The 19,149-nt window shown below is 42.1% G+C and overlaps 4 protein-coding genes across 4 annotated transcripts; 1 reads left to right on the forward strand and 3 right to left on the reverse strand.

Annotated features, from left to right (window-relative positions):
• Positions 1-61: 61 nt before the first annotated feature.
• Positions 62-2,950, reverse strand: LOC9647686. The gene is made up of 8 exons (XM_024685262.1): positions 2,897-2,950; positions 2,716-2,766; positions 2,100-2,228; positions 1,356-1,670; positions 968-1,135; positions 707-911; positions 173-586; positions 62-69 (listed from the first exon to the last, which is right to left on the reverse strand). The coding sequence occupies exons 1-8, from the start codon at positions 2,948-2,950 to the stop codon at positions 62-64; spliced, it is 1,344 nt and encodes a 447-aa protein (XP_024541030.1).
• A 3,864-nt stretch (positions 2,951-6,814) lies between these two features.
• LOC9648050 lies at positions 6,815-8,113 on the reverse strand. The gene is made up of 7 exons (XM_002980381.2): positions 8,002-8,113; positions 7,644-7,874; positions 7,479-7,574; positions 7,385-7,425; positions 7,215-7,332; positions 7,077-7,157; positions 6,815-7,016 (listed from the first exon to the last, which is right to left on the reverse strand). The coding sequence occupies exons 2-7, from the start codon at positions 7,866-7,868 to the stop codon at positions 6,969-6,971; spliced, it is 609 nt and encodes a 202-aa protein (XP_002980427.1). The 5' UTR covers positions 7,869-7,874; positions 8,002-8,113; the 3' UTR covers positions 6,815-6,968.
• A 1,659-nt stretch (positions 8,114-9,772) lies between these two features.
• Positions 9,773-11,517, reverse strand: LOC112349996 (AAA-ATPase At4g30250-like). The gene has a single exon (XM_024685399.1). It carries the CDS (start codon positions 11,333-11,335, stop codon positions 9,911-9,913), a length of 1,425 nt encoding a protein of 474 aa, XP_024541167.1. The 5' UTR covers positions 11,336-11,517; the 3' UTR covers positions 9,773-9,910.
• Positions 11,518-18,063: 6,546 nt separating this feature from the next.
• LOC112349958 (AAA-ATPase At4g30250-like) lies at positions 18,064-19,148 on the forward strand. The gene is made up of 3 exons (XM_024685263.1): positions 18,064-18,606; positions 18,863-18,941; positions 19,061-19,148. Exons 1-3 carry the CDS (start codon positions 18,138-18,140, stop codon positions 19,146-19,148), a joined length of 636 nt encoding a protein of 211 aa, XP_024541031.1. The 5' UTR covers positions 18,064-18,137.
• Position 19,149: the final 1 nt, after the last annotated feature.

Raw genomic sequence — 19,149 nt, forward strand, 5'->3', positions numbered from 1 at the left:
ATGATGACAGCCGAGGTGTAAGCCGTGGATGCTCCAGTGAGTTCCAGCAGTTTGCTCTTTCTCATGAAGCTCGTAAAGGCCAGCCAAGGCAATATTGCAAAAATGGTGGTAAGTAGAGCTTGATGTGTTGTCAATGCGACCAGATAGCCATATACTGTTCCCAGGGCTGTACCTTGGAGCCTCAGGCTGGTGCTCTTGAACGTTCCGGTGCGATGGTTGAAAAGGCCCAATGCTACTGTGATAGTCGACCAGTACCCATAGTCCTTCCTGTACAGCACTCCCAGGTACACAGCTATGACCATTGATAGTGCGATCTTAAACGCCTCAATGACCATTTTTTTATTCGCTGCCAGATTCAATGATCTCCTCGTTGCTGCGACTAAGTTACTTGGAGTGGTGTTTGATGAGTGAACTGGGAGAGCTGATCCGCTTGAAATTGCTGCTGCTTTGCAACCGTGGTGGCAAGCAGGATGTGACAAAGCAACAGGAACTTGGCCGGCCATCAGAATCTTGATCTCCTCCTCGACAAACTTTTTGACAGTGAACAGGAAAAACATCCGTCGAAATTCCTCATCCGGTGTACAGTCTGAGCGGTTCCAAGTAGCCGCGGCATAATCATGAAGAGTCAGCAGAGCTTCGCGAACTTCCTCAATCCGGACTTGCTTCTCGGCCTGGATTTGAGATTTTGGAAAACTAGAGACTGTACCTGACAGAAAAGAGTTGCTCCAGCTCCCGAGTTTCTCCAAGGAGTTCCTCGTCATATCTTGAACCGGCTTCGAAACAGCTGCACCTTGCTGAATCGCGATGTTCATCCCAATCAGGTACTGATTCATGTTGGTTATCATTCGGCTCACGTTTTCACCTTGACTCCTTGCTTGAACCAAAACCCCAGGCTCCCAAGCTATTTCAACCTGTATGTAGCACACACTGTCAGTATGAGAGAGTTTCCTTCTCTGAGGTACGTTACTTTTCTTCTCTGTATCTCCGAGTACGCTTTCAAAGCAGCTCGCTGCACTGATTTGGATTGCAGGCACAAACTCGTGATCTCTTCTTGGTCGTTACTGCAGAATGCATGGACAAGGACAGCAAAGTTTTCCATCGCGAGCTTGGCGAAGAGCTTCGTGTTATATTGCACCTGTGAAGCAGAAGAACAAACGTAAGCGCAGAGGTTATGAAGCTTGGAAGTGTTGGGACCGAAAGGAAGGCTTCCTAGGTGGATCAAAGGCTTTTGGACGGAATCGTGACGGAAAGTGGCATGCCGGCTTAGTGTTCCTACAAGACACGGCTTGCGGAGAGAATGGAGGAACCAAAAACTTTAAAGGGGGGTGAATGACTCAAAGTAAAGCGAATGGTACCTGATAAGCTGAGAGGCGTGGCACGGGGAATATCAAGGCAATTATCGCAGACACAGTGCCGAGCGTGGTGGTGAGCGTCAACTTGAGCGGAAAGAAGACCGGATGAGTCAGGGGATTGTTGTACGCATTCACGTAGACGATGGTGGTGATAGCCAGCGCGAGCCTCTTCTTCACTGGCTTTTGGTTCGGGAGATAGCTCCACAGGAAGCTCTTGACGAAGATACAAGTGAGGCACACGCCGAGCGAGAAGTTCTTCGTTCCTGGAGGAATGGAGAGGCAAAAACCAAGACGATGATCAGCTCCCAGGTGTTTTCCCTTTTGTTAAACTCGAGAGAAACCACTGACTCACCTATGATCAACAGCACCACCATCGAGAATGCAGCAGCCTGGAGAGTTCCATACATGACAAAGGCAGCATCTTCGAGAGCTTTGCCGAGTGCCGACTCGCTGAGCACGAGAACTGTGACAACGTATCCAAAGACAGGGAATTCAACAAAACGGCTGGCTTTGGACACACCAAGCAAGACAAGTAAGCATGCAATTCCAGTTCTTAGAGCGGATAGCAGCCGTGACAGCCACGGGACGCTGTCGGAAGCTAACGCGTCCATCTTTTCACTAGCAATCTTCTCTTCTCTTTGAGAGTGTGTGTAGGAGGTCCAACTTGCGGAGTGTGAGCTCTTTAAATAAGTGGGATGGAGCAAAAGCTTAAAAATGGTGGAGGAATGTTTCTCTGTGGTGACGAACCAAGCGCTCTCTCAGAAAGAACTTCTCACGAGAACTTGGTGTGGAAAGCTGGACAGATATTCCCCCACTGGAATCATCCTGATCATCGGATTCCAATTTGGACACAAGGAGGGATTCTTCTTTAGGAGCCTGATGATGAAATGAAATGCGTGGAACTTAAGACACTATCATCAGGGTGGTGTATTAGCTGAGGTTTTTTTATGTTGTTAATCCTAAGTGGTGCTTAAAACAGGATTAAAACATGTTAATACCAAGTTTTTGATATTGGAGAGAGAATCTAAAGTGCAATGGACGAACGAAGAAACAATCAAAATGTTTCAATTTGGAGAACAAAGCAGTAGTGTGGATTTCTTGCTCCTTCCCCCCTAAAACATTCGATTCCACCCCACGACATATCAATTAATATTCTACTTTGTAGCAAAAAAAAGTAGAACCACACCAATCAGCCACACAAGTTGGTACACGGATCGCTTTAGAATATTCGAATTCTCGGGTATGATTTAACCACGCCACTACCACCACCGTGTTTGCAGCGCGTTGTGAATAGTTTTTCACCCCTCCCTCCTCTCTCTTATCAAGGTCTCAAAAAAACTTTTTAAAACACGAAGCCACGTACCCCTTTGTCTCGCACCGAGGTGTAAAAGGAGCATTTGGCTGTGGCACTCCTCTTCGATAAATCGATTGATAGGTCCAAATTTAGCGATAATGTTTCTTTCTCGGATTCTCCATCGCCGTGTTCTTGCTAATTGGTTGATTTGTTTTCCTCGTTGTTTGTCCAAAGCAATGAGTTATCAAACGAGGGATTGACCGATGGAGCTAGGGAAGATCATCAGGGCGGCCAGTCTTCCCATCACGAACAAAGCTCCTCGCAGGGAAGCGATCCTCTGGTGATAACTTTCCGGATCTTCAATGTTATCACCGCCATTGCAGCATGGCTTTGTACCGCAGTTAACATCATCCCAAACATGAGTTTGCTCTTTTTTCGCGATGAGCTTTCTCTCCTTCTTTTGCAGATCTTTCAAAGCATTCTATGCTGCTATGCAGCGATCATTGCTTTGTTCGCAACAAAATTAGGTGTTCCTGTCATGTGAACAATAATTGAATTAAATACAAATAATTTTAGTCTACAATTAGAGTAGAAATAGTTTCTAGTATATATGGTTGAGCTACCTTTTGGAATAAAATTAAATATTCAATTTAGTTATAATAAAAATAGCATTTTAACCAGACTTAACATGGGATATCTGCAATGGCTTAAGCACCATTGCTTTAAGTCATCCATGGCTTTGTTGTTGTCTCCGCTCAATTGTCATGCTACTAACATCAGGGAAGCAGGTTCTCTTAAATTTGTGGCATGTTTATTCTAAAAAAAATGAAAAAGCGTTTAGAAGAGAATAAAACATCTTACTGGAATTAGAGTCCAAACCTAAGGACAGAAAAGAGAAAAAAAGGTTAATTTGCTGGAATTGAAAAATTATAATCAAAAAGCTTTTATCAATCATGCCAAGCCATCCATTGTTGAGCTGCTCTTGTGGGTGAATGTTCTTGATCCTACAATGCACAACTTAGCCTAGCCATGAGGCAATTGAGCATGCACAACCAGCCATGGCAGCTATGGCACTGGAAGCCTAGCCATGGCAGCCTACCACGCCTCCACACCACTGGCCATCGCCTAGTAGCCAATAGCAGCCACAACACTAGAGCTTGCTCAACCTAGCCATAGCAGCGATGGCGCTCAAGGCTGCCTGCACTAGGCCATGGTGCTAGAAGCCTGCAAAGCCATTACAAGACCACTGAAAATTTTAGAAATACCTTTTATATTATATATAAATAAATTTGAAATTTAATAATGTTAGACGCACATTAACTATAAATATTCTATGTGTTTAAAAATTATTTCCTGTTAAATTTGATATTATATTAAGGCGATTATAAGCCAACCTATTATCTATATTTTAAAATAGGTTAGTGCTTAATATAGTTATTTATCATATTGTGTCTCAGTTTTGTAATAGTGCTTGAGAGAATAAAATATGATCTATATTAAAGATTCTAGTTATGCATTATATTTAATATACTTATAACTATGGCAATTAATATGTGATTTCACATTGGTCCATATTTTATTTACAAACATATGGATATATTTTTTGTTTTCAACAATCACATTTTAATTGTTATAATAGCAATCAAAACATGATTGTGTTGGCATGGGGAATGCCACATATGAATCCAATTCATGCCAGCCTGGATTGCCCATGACATGTAGATACACCCAAAATTGCCACATGTTTGGGTGGCAAAATAGTTCAAAAATAGCTCTTAATGCAAGTCTTGATCACTTAGTTTCAATCTCTCCATTACATTTGTTGGTCTAAGAAGATTGATACCTTGGACCAGGCTATAACATGCTCCTATTGCTACCAAAGAAGCTAGATCATTTGTAATTCTCGAGGACTTTAATGCATTTCAATGGAATCCCTTTTATGTGTGGGATTAATGTCACACGCTCTTCTTGAAAGCCCACATAAAATACTTAGCATTCATAACAAATTTATAGTCATTAGTGTGCATGAAGTTTTCCTTGTATATCGGGAGAAGGCTTTGGCCAATGTTAACATTATATATCTTTGCCATGATCACAAAGTCTAACTTTATATTGTTATTTGTTGAGATTTTTGATCTTCTTCCAAGTCAGATTGTAAAGTGAGAGAAAATTCACCCCAATCATACTAAGTACTTTAAGATTGATAATTTTTTAGTGATGTTGCATGTTTGTGTGCCCCATTTTCCCATTTCCTTTTCTTAATGCTAGGGATAGAGATTCCACCTTTACTCCAAATTTGATTAGGTGTTAGGTGATTTGGGTTTAAATCTTTAACTTGAAATTTCTATTTCTTGTTGTTGTTTTTTTTATAGAACTCATTTTTTCTTGATTTTATGCACATTTGTTAATAAATCTTAGTAGATTATAATGTCTAGATGTCTTTTCTTGGTTTAGTGAACTTAAAGTTTAAGAATTTTTATTGAGTTGAATTTTCAAGATTGATTTTCGAGAATCTTCTTAGAGTTGTCTTTTTGTATCTAAACTTTCAAGTTTTGTATTTGAAGTCCTTGGATTATTGAGCCTCATGCTCATAATTTTCTTCAATGTTATCCCCATATACTTTATATTGAATTTTGTTAACATCTAGCAAATTGCCAATTGTCTTATCTTTATACTATGGTAAATGATTTCAACATATTGTGCACTTTTTGGTATGTTGAGAGATTCCAAAGTTGTGGAAGAAATGAATTGCACAAGGGGTGGATGCACATACCTTCTTATATTAATATTTAATCAATCTTCCATTCTTTTTTACAATGAACTACTATTGATAGAGATATACTAGTATATTTTTCAAATCAATAGTTGAGATAACTATTTTTAAAATTCAACTAATTATAAAGTACAAATTATATTATAAGTTCTCCATGTAAACTATAACTAGTGATAATATTTTTGTAGATAGACTTTGTTGTGTTCTTTGAAGTTCCAAGCAAAACAAATATATGCTCATAATCACTAACTAAATGATAAAATGGGTTGAAGTTCAATCAATTGTAATTAATTTTATAAAGTCAAGTTTCCATCATTGAAGTGGTTCAAGAGGAGTTATAGGATGAAGTTTTTAAATCTGCTTTTTCAGTGTATATTTGGTTCTTTAATAAATGTCACATTCTTGAAAAAAATTTGTTAAAAAAAAGGCCTTAAGTCTTTCTTGTAAAATCTTTCAAGCTATGATTTCTTTTGCAAAATATCCTCTTGTTTATTTACAATGCACTTTTTCAAGTAAATCTCGGATTTCTTCAAATTATACACATCTTTATAGTGCATTTTCTCATCCTAACTTATATAATTTTCCTGGTTTTGTCCTTAAAACAAATTGTTTACATTTGTACTGGCTTAGTACAATATCGAAGGCCACATCTAAACTTTGATACTGTTACTGAGGGCTTGCAATTCCAACACCACCTCATCCATCATCCAAGCCTCCACATATTGATTAGCATCTAACACTGTGGAATCCATTGCAGCAAGTTTATAAATTCTTGAACTCTATCATTTAATACCAATTGTTAAAACTTAGAGAAGAATTATTACACTGATGCAAAGTAAATTGCCACCCAGCCCCAAGCCCTCTGCATCACTACTCACTCCACCTGTATCCCAAAAACCTGGATTAGAACTTAAACTGACTAAACTTACGTCCTTTAAGCTATATGGGTTAATATTAATCCCAAGATTGTTTCCTCACAAGTTCACAAAGGACGTGGGTGTGCCTTTTCACTTGGAAGCATGAACACTTGAAGAGTTGATGGAGTGCAATGCTCTAAACTTGGGATTCATGGATGAAGAGTTTGCACAACATTTCTACTACTTTGGGGGCTTACCTAGAGAAGTGCTAGATATAACGAAGACTAGCAAAAGCCTAAAAGATATCATGACAAAAGCAGTGTCCATTATCGGCAGTTTACGTTGAAGTGGTTCCACCTTTGTGGAGGATTTAGTTGATAAGTACCAGAGGCCAGGACATGAGAAAGTCAGTTGACTTCCACAAAAGAGTTCCTGACACCCACACATTGTCTATTTCTGTGCTGAGGTGATAGCTCAAATCACCCTCTTGCCTGTTGATTATACCAACTAAACAAAAGTTTCATAACGGTACTGAAAATTTTTACTGGAAAGAAACTACGAAGTCGATCGCAATCTCGTCATTTTATGAAAAAGAAAGTGGAAAGGAAAAAAAAATCCAAACAAGCGGACATATGTGTCAAAGGCCACGCGTAGTGTACACAAATAATTTATCAGTGGGACGAGTGATTCACTCACTTGGACAAGAGAGCTTGCAGCTCGTCTCTCTTTCTATCCATATCCTGTGCAAGCAAGGAAGATCATGTAGGATAAACTCAAATTGTTTTTTCGAGACGACCCACCTCGAGATCCTTGACAGCCTTCTCTCGCCAGTTGGATTTATCCACTCTAGAACGCTTGAGTTTTCCAACGCAAAGTAGACCCTGCCGAGATCAAATTCACAAAGATCGTGACTACCATCAAAGGGAAGTTTTTCTTACCGCAATAACGTAGATTGCTCCACAGGCAAGGAGTAAACCGCTTGCAACTTCCGCAAGAACAACTTGGTATGCCTTGTCTCTGTGCTCGTTTGACAAGGCCTTCGTCATCACTCCGACACTGTAGAAACTCCAAGGATCAAGGACCTGAAAGCTAAGATTTAAGAACTTACAAGATCTGTAGCATGCCTCGTCCGACCCAGTACTCGAGAACCTGATACACATTGGATAAGGTCACAGAACCTTTGAAAAGAGTTGCAAACTTACTCGCCAGAATTTCAATATGTGTTCCAGCTCTGTCTCCGCGACTGCTACGAACAAAGCGATGATCACTGCATAGCAGCGTAGAATGCCTTCAAAGATCTGCAAAAAGAAGGAGAAAAAGTTCATCGCCAGAAAAAAAAAGAAAAAGCACAAGCTTTGCAAACTCACGTCTCGTCCATGTTTGAAGGAGCGAACCACCGAGATGATGTTCACGGCGGTACAAAGCAATGCCGCAATGGCGGTGATAACATTGAAGATCCGGAAAGTTATCACCAGAGGATCGCTTCCCTGCGAGGAGCTTTGCTCGTGATGGGAAGACTGGCCGGCTGCTTCTTCGTCGTGATGATCTTCCCTTGCTCCATCGGTCAATCCCTCGTTTAGAATCGACCCCATAACTCACTGCTTTGGACAAACAAAAAGGAAATCAACCAATTAGGCAAGAACACGGTGAAGGAGAATCCATCATCTCGACAGAGAAAGGAAGATTCCAGCTAGATTTGGTTCGATCGATCGATTCATCGCCTACCTTATAGCGAAAGGAAGATGAGGGTTGCCACAGCCAAATGCCACACCATAGCTTCTTTCACACCTAAAGAATGCCACGCCCCCTACGCCATGGCGACACATGGCGCGCGACAAAGGGCTACGTGGCTTCGTAGAATATTCTGTGTTTTAAAAAGCTTTTTGCTTTTAGAGGATGATAACTATTCACAACATGACTTGGCTAAATTATTCGGATATTCAGAAGCGACATTTTTTGTTGCATTATGTGGTTCTTTTTTTTTTTACTTTTTTTTGCTACGTTTTTCCGAATATTGATTGAGGGAAAAAAATCCACACTGCTTTGTTGTCTAAGTTAAAACATTTTGATTGTGTCTTTGTTCGTCCATTGCACTTTAGATTCTCTCTCTAATATCAAAAACTTCCAATAAACATCATCATAACATGTTAAAACATTTACCATGAGAATGATAGAGCAAACTCCTTCACTCTAGACATGTCAGGCTGCGGCTCCAAGTAGTCAGTCCCGTCTTCCTTCTTATACCCTTTAAACTTGAAGTCCCGAAACTGACACCCTGGGACGATGAAGATGAGCCAGTAGTAAGGTGGCGGCAGAGTACCTCCGCACGAATATCAACGATCACCACCTCCAGGACCGGAGCCCAGAAAATCTTGTGATCCAAAGAGTAAGTACACTGGATGATAAAGGCTATTTCGTCAAACCGTACTTGGTCATTTTCAAGTCGGTGGATTCGTTTCTTGTCCCAGATATTGTCAAGGCTTGTCAATCCTACAGACTGTAGGATTGGGCTTGGTGGTAGAATTGGGCTTCAACCAAACCCTGCATTTTCTCATTCTTCAATGGCTGTCTTGGTTTATCCCTCCCCAGGTTTGCGGCCACCTAGGAAACTTCCCAACGACAAAGCCTTTTTGTGCTCGATGGCTTCAACTCAAAAACTGGGAGAGGTTTTTCTGGTGTTACCAAATCCTTGTAATCACCTACACCATCCTGCAGGGACGTTTTTCTCGAAGAACTTCTTTCCAACACAAAACCAGTTTGCTTCTTCTCGAAGACAAACTCTTCACACCTCTTGTTTCTCGAGCCCTTGCTTCAGCTCCAGCACAGAATCCTCCGCCTATTCATCCATTGTTTCTCAAGATCTCACTCCAGCTCCAGCACAAAGTTAGCCTTCACTGGCTCCAGCTTGATTGGTGGGCTCCTTGTTGATTTTCTTCTCTCTCCATCTTAATAGCGATTGTGGTCTTGTCAAAAATATTTCACAATCACCACTTTTGGTCAACGCTATTGTGTTATATATTAACCACTGAAAATCCCTCACTTTCATCCACACAAGTTTTAAAATCTTTGATTTAGACTTCCCAGGAAATCTCCTAACCCGGCTTTATTTGCCACTGTTTCTATGTTTGATTCTCTTATTTGCTACTTGATCGCTACTTGATCTAGCCTGGGCCAACGTGCAGTTTGTTTACAGCGATAGGCTGGCGATAGCTGTGATACATGTAGGGTAGGTACAAATATCTATTTAGTATATCGAAAGCATAGAGCTTATGAATTTGCAATGGTGTGCAAATTGCCAATACCAGAAATTTGCTAGCTGCTCTTCGTTGGCATCGTTGGTTGCTCCAAGAATGATACTTCTTTGAGGTAAACATCATTTTCTGCATGATAATCTTCTGGATTATTTCTGAAACAATCAAGTTGATTAAGCCAAAGTTCTCCCAAGTAGCCAACATAATCTTTTGGGCAGAATTGACGGAGCTTTAAGTTGTGGTGGTAGTTAATTGGCATTCTTCTTGTCCAAAAGGAAATTCATTTGTGAATTTGATCTGTAATGCACCGCTGGTGGTCTAGAAATAGTACTCTACCACGGGTAGTGCAATGCTTAAGATATTTTGATCATTCCTGCTAGCTTTTACCGTCCCTCTTCTTCATCTTTCTTTGCAGCCTGATCCCGAAGAGCCTCAATCACCTTCTCTAGAGCCCCTCTCGAGTTCCCCCTGTTCTGGATCAACACCTCCGCGATATCAGCAGGAGTGATCTCAACCTTGGCGATCAGCTCCTCGATCTCTCCAAACTCCTTCTCAAACTCGCCCTTCTGCGAGATCTCAAGGTGAGTCCACGCCAGCACTTTGAACGCCTCAAATCCACAGTAGCCCATCAAAATGTGAAGGTCCATCCTGCCCGACCGCAGCAGTGCGGGATCCAGATCTTCCTTGTGATTTGTCGTAAAGATGATGATCCTCTCGCTCCCGCTACAAGACCACAGCCCATCGATGAAATTCAGCAGCCCCGAGAGTGTGACCCGGCTGCTCTCTTCATCTTTCTTCTTGGCTTTCTTCCCGGACTCTCCATCTTTCTCCTTGGACTCTTCACTGGTTTCTTCCTCCGGCGCTGGCTTTGCCCTTTTTTTGAGCTCCAGCGAGCAGTCAATGTCCTCGATCACGATGATCGCCTTGTTGGAAATCCCCATGAGCAGCTTCCTCAAGTCGGCATTGCTCTTCACCTCCGTCAGCTCCATGTCATAGACATCGTACTGCGTGTAGTTTGCTATGGCAGCGATGAGTGACGACTTCCCAGTCCCCGGAGGCCCGTATAAGAGATACCCGCGCTTCCAAGCCCTCCCAACTCTCTCAAAGAAATCCTTACCAGCCATGAAGGAATCCAGGTCCTGGACGATCTTGTTCTTGAGCTCGGGATCCAGCGCCAGGCTCGAGAACGTCGAGGCATGCTTGAAAGGCACCGATCTCCACGGCTTCTTCCTGTAACCCCAGTCGTCCGAGTTTGCTATGTTGGTGTAGAGCTGCCGGTCCTGGTTCTGGCGCTTCAAGCTCTCTCCGAGCTTGATCACTTCCCTCATGTACTCGGGCAAGAGTGTACACTTGTGCCTCCTGTGAACTTGGACAACGTACTCTCGGCGTGTTCCTCCACTTCGATCAAAATAGCTGAAGCCTCCGCCGTTGGAGGGCTCGGTGACGTTGAAGACCCAGGAGAATGTGACGCCTTTGAACTTGTCCTCCACTCGCTCGCCCCTGGTGAGGTTGCAATTCGGCTTGCTGGCGTTCTTCACTCGCGTGAACTGGATCCTGTTTGCCGAGCTCTTGGTGTTGGTGTCGGTGAGATGAGCAACGTAGAGGTCGACCAGGTCGTAGATCTCGTTGGTGTTGTTCCGGACGTACTCTGGGATTGAGAGCTCTGTCTCCCACCATAGCCAAGTTACAAACCTCTTGAGCTTGAGCTCCAGAAGCAACCAGACGTGGGGCGGAACTATCTGGTTGAGGATCATGATGAAGCCCATGAGAGAACCGAGATGGGAGAAATACCCCCCTGCCATTGCCATCTTGCTCGTTTGCTGCTGCTGTTGCGAACACTGACCTTGCTGCGTCACTCTTATTGTGGTGTTGGCGTGTAGATGAAGCCACAACGAAGCCAGCTCCCGCGTATTTTCTTGTAGAGAAATCTTCGTCAATCTCGTGAGTCATGCTCACGATGCGGTCAAAGGACTGTGTCAGCGGCGATAACTTTAACAATGGAATAAACTTCTACATGTCACCTGTTCCTTCTGAGGCCGCACACTAAATGAACAGTTTGAGTGATGGTCGCACGGAAGTTCCCGAGCTCGTTCCATCGAATGGGAAGTGAAAAGATTCCAGGGGAAAAAAATGTTCGCTTTTTGAAAATTTTGGTCTGCATGACTTTCATTGTTTAGTTCTTGTTCTATGAGAAGAGGACATACCTGAAGATCGATGGGCTCCTCTCGCTTGTAGTTGAAAAGAGCTTGAGAGGCTTTACCAGGCTTGTGATAGCAAACAAAATGCGCAACAGCGTTCTCAATAGAAAGTCAATAGAAAATTAAAAAAAAACCCGCGTGGTGAATCGTCCAAGACTTCCCGAGTTGCCGGATTGGCTGCTGGTGCAATTCAGGTATGGTATCAATTTTTTCTTGCTGCTTCTTTGTCTAAATGAGGCTGCTGATAAGAATTTCTTACAGCAAGCGCGAAGATGATGGTTTTGAGCTGCTGCATCGTCAGATTACAAAGAATAATCACAATCTACAACTGGCGGTTGTTGTTGTGATTTCTGTATAGTGCAACATCCGCCGAGGTCGGTGTTTCTTGCCATAATATATTTTCTCTTCTTGGATCTTCCTTGCCTGCATGCATTGCTTGCAGCCTTGATCGTGATTTCCAGGGAAAGTTTTCCGTGCGGCGCTGTGCTGGTGTGTGCCTGTGGTACTATCACTCCCACGGCAGCCAGCGTCCATGGCCAGCTAGTTTGCTTGCTCGCGAGAATCACTGTGTTATTGTTTTTTTTTCCTTCGGGATTTGATCTCCGATTTGGCTGTGATTTATATCCTTTGGTATAGTGTTATGTTGGAGTGGATCACGTGGCACCACGTGGCAGGGAGGCTGCGCCTCCTAGTGTTGGCCGTGCCCATTCCTGTGATTGGTTTTTTAGTCTTTCGTGTGGGAGATAAATAGTGAGAGCTCTGCTGTATCTTCTTTCTATCTATCGTGGCCGGGCTATTGCCTGGCTCCCTCACGTTTTCTCTCATGTTATTCTCTCTTGGAATCAAATTGGTGCCAAATGCGCACTAAACATGTTGAGGACACTTGTTGTGAGCTGCTCCATGCCGGCTTAGCTGAGCTTGAACCGCAACATTATAGCAAGTACTGTCTATATGTTTTCTTGCTTCAAATTCAAAGTGTCATTCGTTTGGTCTAAACATGTTCACAACAACCAAGTTGAAGCTGATGAACCAAGTGGATTCTGCTGGATGCTGATTTAAGCAAGATTTCCAAGATTGATCCTTGAGGTACAGCTTTCTCAGATTGCTCTTTGTGTAAATATGCTCTCAAACATTAGGATGGCTTCTTGAATGATGAAGCATATGGATGTTTATTCTGAGCTAGTGGGTGAATATAAAAAAGTAGTAAAAAGCAATTAACTATTTTGGTCACAAAACATGGGATATATCTAAAATATGCTTGAATATTCTAGGATATTCTGAATATCGTGTTTATTTTTTTATAAACTTTCTTAAACACCTTTTAATATATTCAACTGTTTTACTATTATATTCATTTTATATTTATTAAAAATATTCTTAAACACAATAGAAAGTGCTTATTAGTTTGGTTTATGTACATTACTCCCTAGTGTTTTATATCTTACCCAATATCCATGAGTCAAAGGCTTGATCCCTCTGGGCTAAGTCTAATGCAATGTCTCCTCTCTTTCCAGAGGTTAGGATTTGATTTAGGGGCCTCCACTTCCACTTTGGTTTCCTTTGTTTCTACAGTAGGGAGGAATGTAATTGAATTGTTGCTAGTGATTAAAATGTTTTTCCTAAGCTGAGTATGTGGTATAAACCAAACTAAGCACGTATCTCAGCCATCATGGCCACCAATCAGTGCCACACTTTTCCTATTCACGATCGGTCTTTCGCAAGTCATTTTCCTTTTTCCCACCATTCTTTTGCAAGTCATTTTTCTTGTGAGGTGCTAGATCAAATCCCTGGACGAGCCAATCGCCTTATCTCCAAGATTCCACAAGCCAGTGATCCATAAGAAATTGGCTGATACGGCAAGAAATCTATAGAGCTTCTTTTATCAGAGAAGGAGTTTCTTCTTGCCATGGATCCAGAGATCCGATCCAAACTGACCACTCCGATGCATTTTCTAAGCTTTTCTAAGAGCTTACCAAAGTAGTGGCTACGGTGGTCCACTCTACTCCTTTGGTATTCTAGTCGAACAGAACTTGGCCTCTTCCGAAATCCTCAGATTTTCTTGTGGCACAAAACAAAATCCATTTTCTAAGCTTTTCTAAGAGTTTACCAAAGTACTGGCTATGGTGGTCCAATCTACTCCTTTGGTATTCTAGTCGAATAGAACTTGGCCTCTTCCAAAATCCTCTGATTTTACACAAAAACAAAAGGAAACGTTAGGAATGTTACGTCCCCGCGAAGGAGATTCCAACAGCGACACGAGTGACACTTGATCGACTAGATTCTTTCTTCGAATCCATTCATACCTCCGAGGCAAAAGATTTAAAAACCCCAGACACTTGCAAAGGATCACAATGTGACTGATTGATGCTATTGACGGTTTGAGAATAGACGCGTTCCAAATTATGTAAGGTTTCAAGGAGTAAAACCGACTATTGGGCCACTTTTGCCACCTACTTTAGAGCTATGGTACTTTCTAAAAAGTTGGTAGGGCAAATAGTGTGTTTTGACTTTAAGATGAAGGGATGCTTTTGACTGACACAGCATTGCTCATTGAGTTTGAGAAGATCCCATGCCCGAGCTTAGAGCTGGACTTAGCCTAGCTATTCAACTGGGGGTAGTAACTACTATTCTTCATATGATGCACCTGTAAGAGCTGGCCAAGGAAAGTTTAACCATGATCTGAAATGAGGATTGTAGGGACTCTGAAATGGCATATGATGTGTTTGTCAATAAAGTGTGCTATGGAAATCTGGTTAGCATGCTGAAAGATGGTCTAGTATTTAAGTTCTTTTGAGTTAAACCAACAGGCTTCAATACAAATCAGGCATTACATTTATTTGATCCAGATGATGGAGAAGGAAATGCATGTTAGCATTTTGTGGCAGACATATTATGTGTGTAAATCAATGGAATTATAATATTTATACAGTTATTTGTTGTTGTTTTTTGTTCTTACCAGTGTTCTTTACTATCTCAAAATATAAGCTGATTATTTTTCCAAGAATAACCTATACATATTTAGCCATCAAAAGCGCTATTGAGGGAAAACAATTTGGGAAACAGAAAGTGCCATTTGAGGTATGTTTTGGAGAAAGTGTTATTTGAAGAGTGTCATAGCTAAATTAGGCTCATTTTATCTTATTTTTCTTAGCTTGTCCCTTTAATAGATTGAGTGGCTTTAGGAGTTTTCAATAAACTTACTTTTGTTTATAAGGATCCACTTAACATAATTGCACATGAAGCTCAAATGTCATAACCTTTAAAAAATTCATCTTAAACCAATTCTTATTTATCACAGCAACATGTTGCAAGTTTCGAGCTATTGTGGGGTAAATCATTTGATTATATATAAATTGTGGTTGCTTGTCTCTCATAGATTAGTGGCCAAGGACATAATGCACTTAAACCAAATGACATATATATATATATATCTGTGTGTGACCTTTCTCAAAAAAAAAAGTTTGAAGGTTTGAACCTCAAAATATACAAGTTATGCAGTAATGCAGACATAAGAAACACAACAGCATTGAAGGCTTCATTCATAGATTCTCAAACAGATAAGAAAAAAAACAATTGTCAATTAAATCGTTTTGCAGGGAGATGTGCTTCAGTGATGGCACCAGTTCTTCTTGATAGCTTTAACTCACCGTTGGTTCTTTCAGTCCTCAAAGTGTTTGTGGCGTTATGCAGCCAAGGCAGTGCTGATTGTGGATGACCGACAAGATTGAGGTCTTCCTGAACATAAAAGAAAAGAGAAGAAAATTGGAAGAGAGAGCTCCTAGGAATCATGCTCATAGAAAACCAGCAAATCACCACCACTTCTACGATAATACGTATTTTTACTGGTATGATCTCGGTTGATTTTTTTGGAGGCTACAGACAAAGAATTTTCCTCGTCTCTTCCTTTAGCGTCAACATCGCTGACTGGAGCAGCGTCGTGAGTGAGCATGACTCAGGCAGTGAGCTTGACGAGAAGAGTTCTCAGACTTTCGCGGGAGCTGGCTCTTGTTCTTGAAGGGAATGTTCACCAGAATAAAAGTGAGGTGGCAAGGTTCATTCTCGCAGCAGCAGCAGCAGCAGTCGAGCAAGATGACAACGGCAGGGTTTGGGTATTTCTCCCATCTCGGTTCTCTCATGGGCTTCATCATGATCCTCAACCAAATAGTTCTGCACCACGTCTGGTTCCTTCTGGAGCTCAAACTCAAGAGGTTTGTAACTTGGGGTGAAATTGGTTGCTGCAAAAACAGGTAGTTAACTAACTGCTTTCTTGTTTTCTCATAATTTTTTTTCTTCCAGGTTTGAATCTTTCATCAAAAGATATTCAGCACTTAGCAATTACAACTATGAGTGTTTGTAACACTGTAATAGAAGACTGTATGAAGCTAACAGGACACAAGAGGGTGGAAAAATGGAACATAAGGTTTTTGCTAACCATTTTGTCATTAATGCTTCTTTTTTTAACAAGTACGATCACTCTGGGAAAGCCAAGAGAACGGCGATGTCATCAGTTCTGTATAACTGGTATGATTGTACTGGTCGTCTGAAAAACTACCAAGACGAATTTAGAAAAGCATCGGAGTATATTGTATGGTGTTACAAGGTTGGTAAACCTTTAAATGAGGATCCATTGGATCTTCAAGATTGCCATCTTGTTTCTTTTGGTAATTAAAAGCTTTTTTTTTTGGAGGTTTAACACTCTTTTCAATTCAGGTGGAAATGACAATCAACAGACTCAAATTCGTGGCAGCAACAACAAACTTTTGGTAAGAAAACCAAAAACTTTATAATCTTTATAATGGAACTTTCTCTTTTCTCTATTTTAGGTGGTCCTAGGTAGCAACAGCTTTCTCCAATAGAAGAGATCCACCAACAGGAACTGAATCACCACCAAGTTCTGGACGTGATTGAAGAGCAGCGAGGTAAGAAAATTCTTTCTTTCCTTTTTTCTTTCAATTTAGTTTTCTCTTTGTTTCAGGTGGACACGACAAGCAACACGAGATTGTGCCAGAGCATGGTGAGCAACAGGAATCAATCATTTCTTGAGACAAAGGTAAAGTTTATTTAATTTGAATTCTTTATTTCTAACTTTTGATCTTGTTTTGTAGATCTTGACGATAATGAGTTACTTTTAGCTTTATCCAAAGATCCAAGAGTTGCAAAAGCTTTAGCACTATTAATTAGCATCACCACATTTCACCATTATACTGTGAGTAATTGTGTCATTGTATTCAATGGTCATAGCCAAAATGAACTTGAATTATTCAAGATTGCTTTGATAAAAAAATAAAAAAGCAATTGCATCTCATGTGATTGGAGAATGTGGTTACTAGCAACCAAGTTCTCTAGAACCTGGATGATAGCAGCCACATTCTCTAGAACCTAGTAGCTGTCAACCATGTTCTTCAGAATGTGGTTGACAGCAGTAAAATTCTCGCAGAAAGCCTGACTAAATCTAATGGCTACCAACGGTTGGACCAAGTTAACGGGCGAACCACAGCCCATTAAAGTGAGGTGGCAAGGTCAGATTTTTCTCATTCTCGCAGCAGCAGCAGTCTAACAAGATGACAATGGCAGGGTTTGGGTATTTCTCCCATCTCGGTTCTCTCATGGGCTTCATCATGATCCTCAACCAGATAGTTCCGCGCCACGTCTGGTTCCTTCTGGAGCTCAAGCTCAAGAGGTTTGTAACTTGGCTATGGTGGGAGACAGAGCTCTCAATCCCAGAGTACGTCCGCAACAACAATAACGAGATCTACGACCTGGTCGACCTCTACGTTGCTCACCTCACCGACACCAACACCAAGAGCTCGGCAAACAGGATCCAGTTCACGCGAGTGAAGAACGCCAGCAAGCCGAATTGCAACCTCACCAGGGGCGAGCGAGTGGAGGACAAGTTCAAAGGCGTCACATTCTCCTGGGTCTTCAACGTCACCGAGCCCTCCAACGGCGGAGGATTCAGCTATTTTGATCGAAGTGGAGGAACCCAGCGAGAGTACGTTGTCCAAGTTCACAGGAGGCACAAGTATACAAACGCTCCATCTTTCTCCTTGGACTCTTCACTGGTTTCTTCCTCCGGCGCTGGCTTTCCCCTTTTCTTGAGCTCCAGCGAGCAGTCAATGTCCTCGATCACGATGATCGCCTTGTTGGAAATCCCCATGAGCAGCTTCCTCAAGTCGGCATTGCTCTTCACCTCCGTCAGCTCCATGTCATAGACATCGTACTGCGTGTAGTTTGCTATGGCAGCGATGAGTGACGACTTCCCAGTCCCCGGAGGCCCGTATAAGAGATACCCGCGTTTCCAAGCCCTCCCAACTCTCTCAAAGAAATCCTTACCAGCCATGAAGGAATCCAAGTCCTGGACGATCTTGTTCTTGAGCTCGGGATCCAGCGCCAGGCTCGAGAACGTCGAGGCATGCTTGAAAGGCACCGATCTCCACGGCTGGTTCCTGTAGTCGTCCGATTTTCCTATGTTGGTGTAGAGCTGCCGGTCCTGGTTCTGGCGCTTCAAGCTCTCTCCGAGCTTGATCACTTCCCTCATGTACTCAGCGAGAGGATCATCATCTTTACGACAAATCACAAGGAAGATCTGGATCCCGCACTGCTGCGGTCGGGCAGGATGGACCTTCACATTTTGATGGGCTACTGTGGATTTGAGGCGTTCAAGGTGCTGGCGTGGACTCACCTTGAGATCTCGCAGAAGGGCGAGTTTGAGAAGGAGTTTGGAGAGATCGAGGAGCTGATCGCCAAGGTTGAGATCACTCCTGCTGATATCGCGGAGGCGTTGATCCAGAACAGGGGGAACTCGAGAGGGGCTCTAGAGAAAGTGATTGAGGCTCTTCGAGATCGAATGGAGCAGGGTGCGAAGAAAGAAGAAGAGGGGGGTAAAAATAAAATACCCTAAACATTGCACTAATCGTTATTAAAGTAACATTTAACTATGTTTTATGTTGATTATGAGGTACTTGTAGTACGGTCAATTGAGATCAAGTCCCAGATGGATCGGCTATGCGATGCGTTTGCAATGAGGAGGAGAATTCTTCGTGGAAGAAGTTGGTGGTCACTGTGGCTCATTCATTCATAGAAGTTTAAATCATTCCACTAAGCTGGTTTTCGATCGCGCTTAATCGTGTTTGCTAGAATGCGATGCTTACGGCATAGCTCATTTGACCGCTGAGGACATCGACATGGGTGCTCAGTATGAGAGCTTGATGATTGCGTAAATTCTTCCTAGCTACCTTTTGCATCATACTTCTCAAACTCGAGTAAACTCTCAATGTATGTTGCTCCAGTGATTTGCATTTCAGGCACAAGATCGAGATGTCGTCTTTATTGCAGAAGCAGACAAGAGCAGCAAAGTTTTCCATCGATAGCAGCCGTGAAAGCCATGTCGGAAGCTGTTAACACGCCCATCATGGAAGTGTGAC

The sequence above is a fragment of the Selaginella moellendorffii genome, unplaced genomic scaffold (assembly GCF_000143415.4).
Source record: "Selaginella moellendorffii unplaced genomic scaffold, v1.0 SELMOscaffold_44, whole genome shotgun sequence".
NCBI lineage: Eukaryota > Viridiplantae > Streptophyta > Lycopodiopsida > Selaginellales > Selaginellaceae > Selaginella > Selaginella moellendorffii.

What these genes read in the sequence shown, in the direction of transcription:
- LOC9647686 (XM_024685262.1), bottom strand. Translation starts at nt 2,950, where the DNA reads ATGGGAAGACTGGCCGCCCTGATGATCTTCCCTAGCTCCATCGGTCAA. An exon ending in TCTTTCTGAGAGAGCGCTTG is followed by an intron (nt 1,671 to 2,099) that starts GTTCGTCACCAC and finishes GTTTAACAAAAG; the next exon opens with GGAAAACACCTGGGAGCTGA. An exon ending in CGGAGATACAGAGAAGAAAA is followed by an intron (nt 912 to 967) that starts GTAACGTACCTC and finishes TGCTACATACAG; the next exon opens with GTTGAAATAGCTTGGGAGCC.
- LOC9648050 (XM_002980381.2), bottom strand. Translation starts at nt 7,868, where the DNA reads ATGGGGTCGATTCTAAACGAGGGATTGACCGATGGAGCAAGGGAAGAT. An exon ending in CGAGGCATGCTACAGATCTT is followed by an intron (nt 7,333 to 7,384) that starts GTAAGTTCTTAA and finishes GAGTTTCTACAG; the next exon opens with TGTCGGAGTGATGACGAAGG. An exon ending in AGGCTGTCAAGGATCTCGAG is followed by an intron (nt 7,017 to 7,076) that starts GTGGGTCGTCTC and finishes TTGCTTGCACAG; the next exon opens with GATATGGATAGAAAGAGAGA.
- LOC112349996 (XM_024685399.1), bottom strand. Translation starts at nt 11,335, where the DNA reads ATGGCAATGGCAGGGGGGTATTTCTCCCATCTCGGTTCTCTCATGGGC.
- LOC112349958 (XM_024685263.1), top strand. Translation starts at nt 18,138, where the DNA reads ATGCTTGAAAGGCACCGATCTCCACGGCTGGTTCCTGTAGTCGTCCGA. An exon ending in GAAGAAAGAAGAAGAGGGGG is followed by an intron (nt 18,607 to 18,862) that starts GTAAAAATAAAA and finishes CGTGTTTGCTAG; the next exon opens with AATGCGATGCTTACGGCATA. An exon ending in TATGAGAGCTTGATGATTGC is followed by an intron (nt 18,942 to 19,060) that starts GTAAATTCTTCC and finishes TCTTTATTGCAG; the next exon opens with AAGCAGACAAGAGCAGCAAA.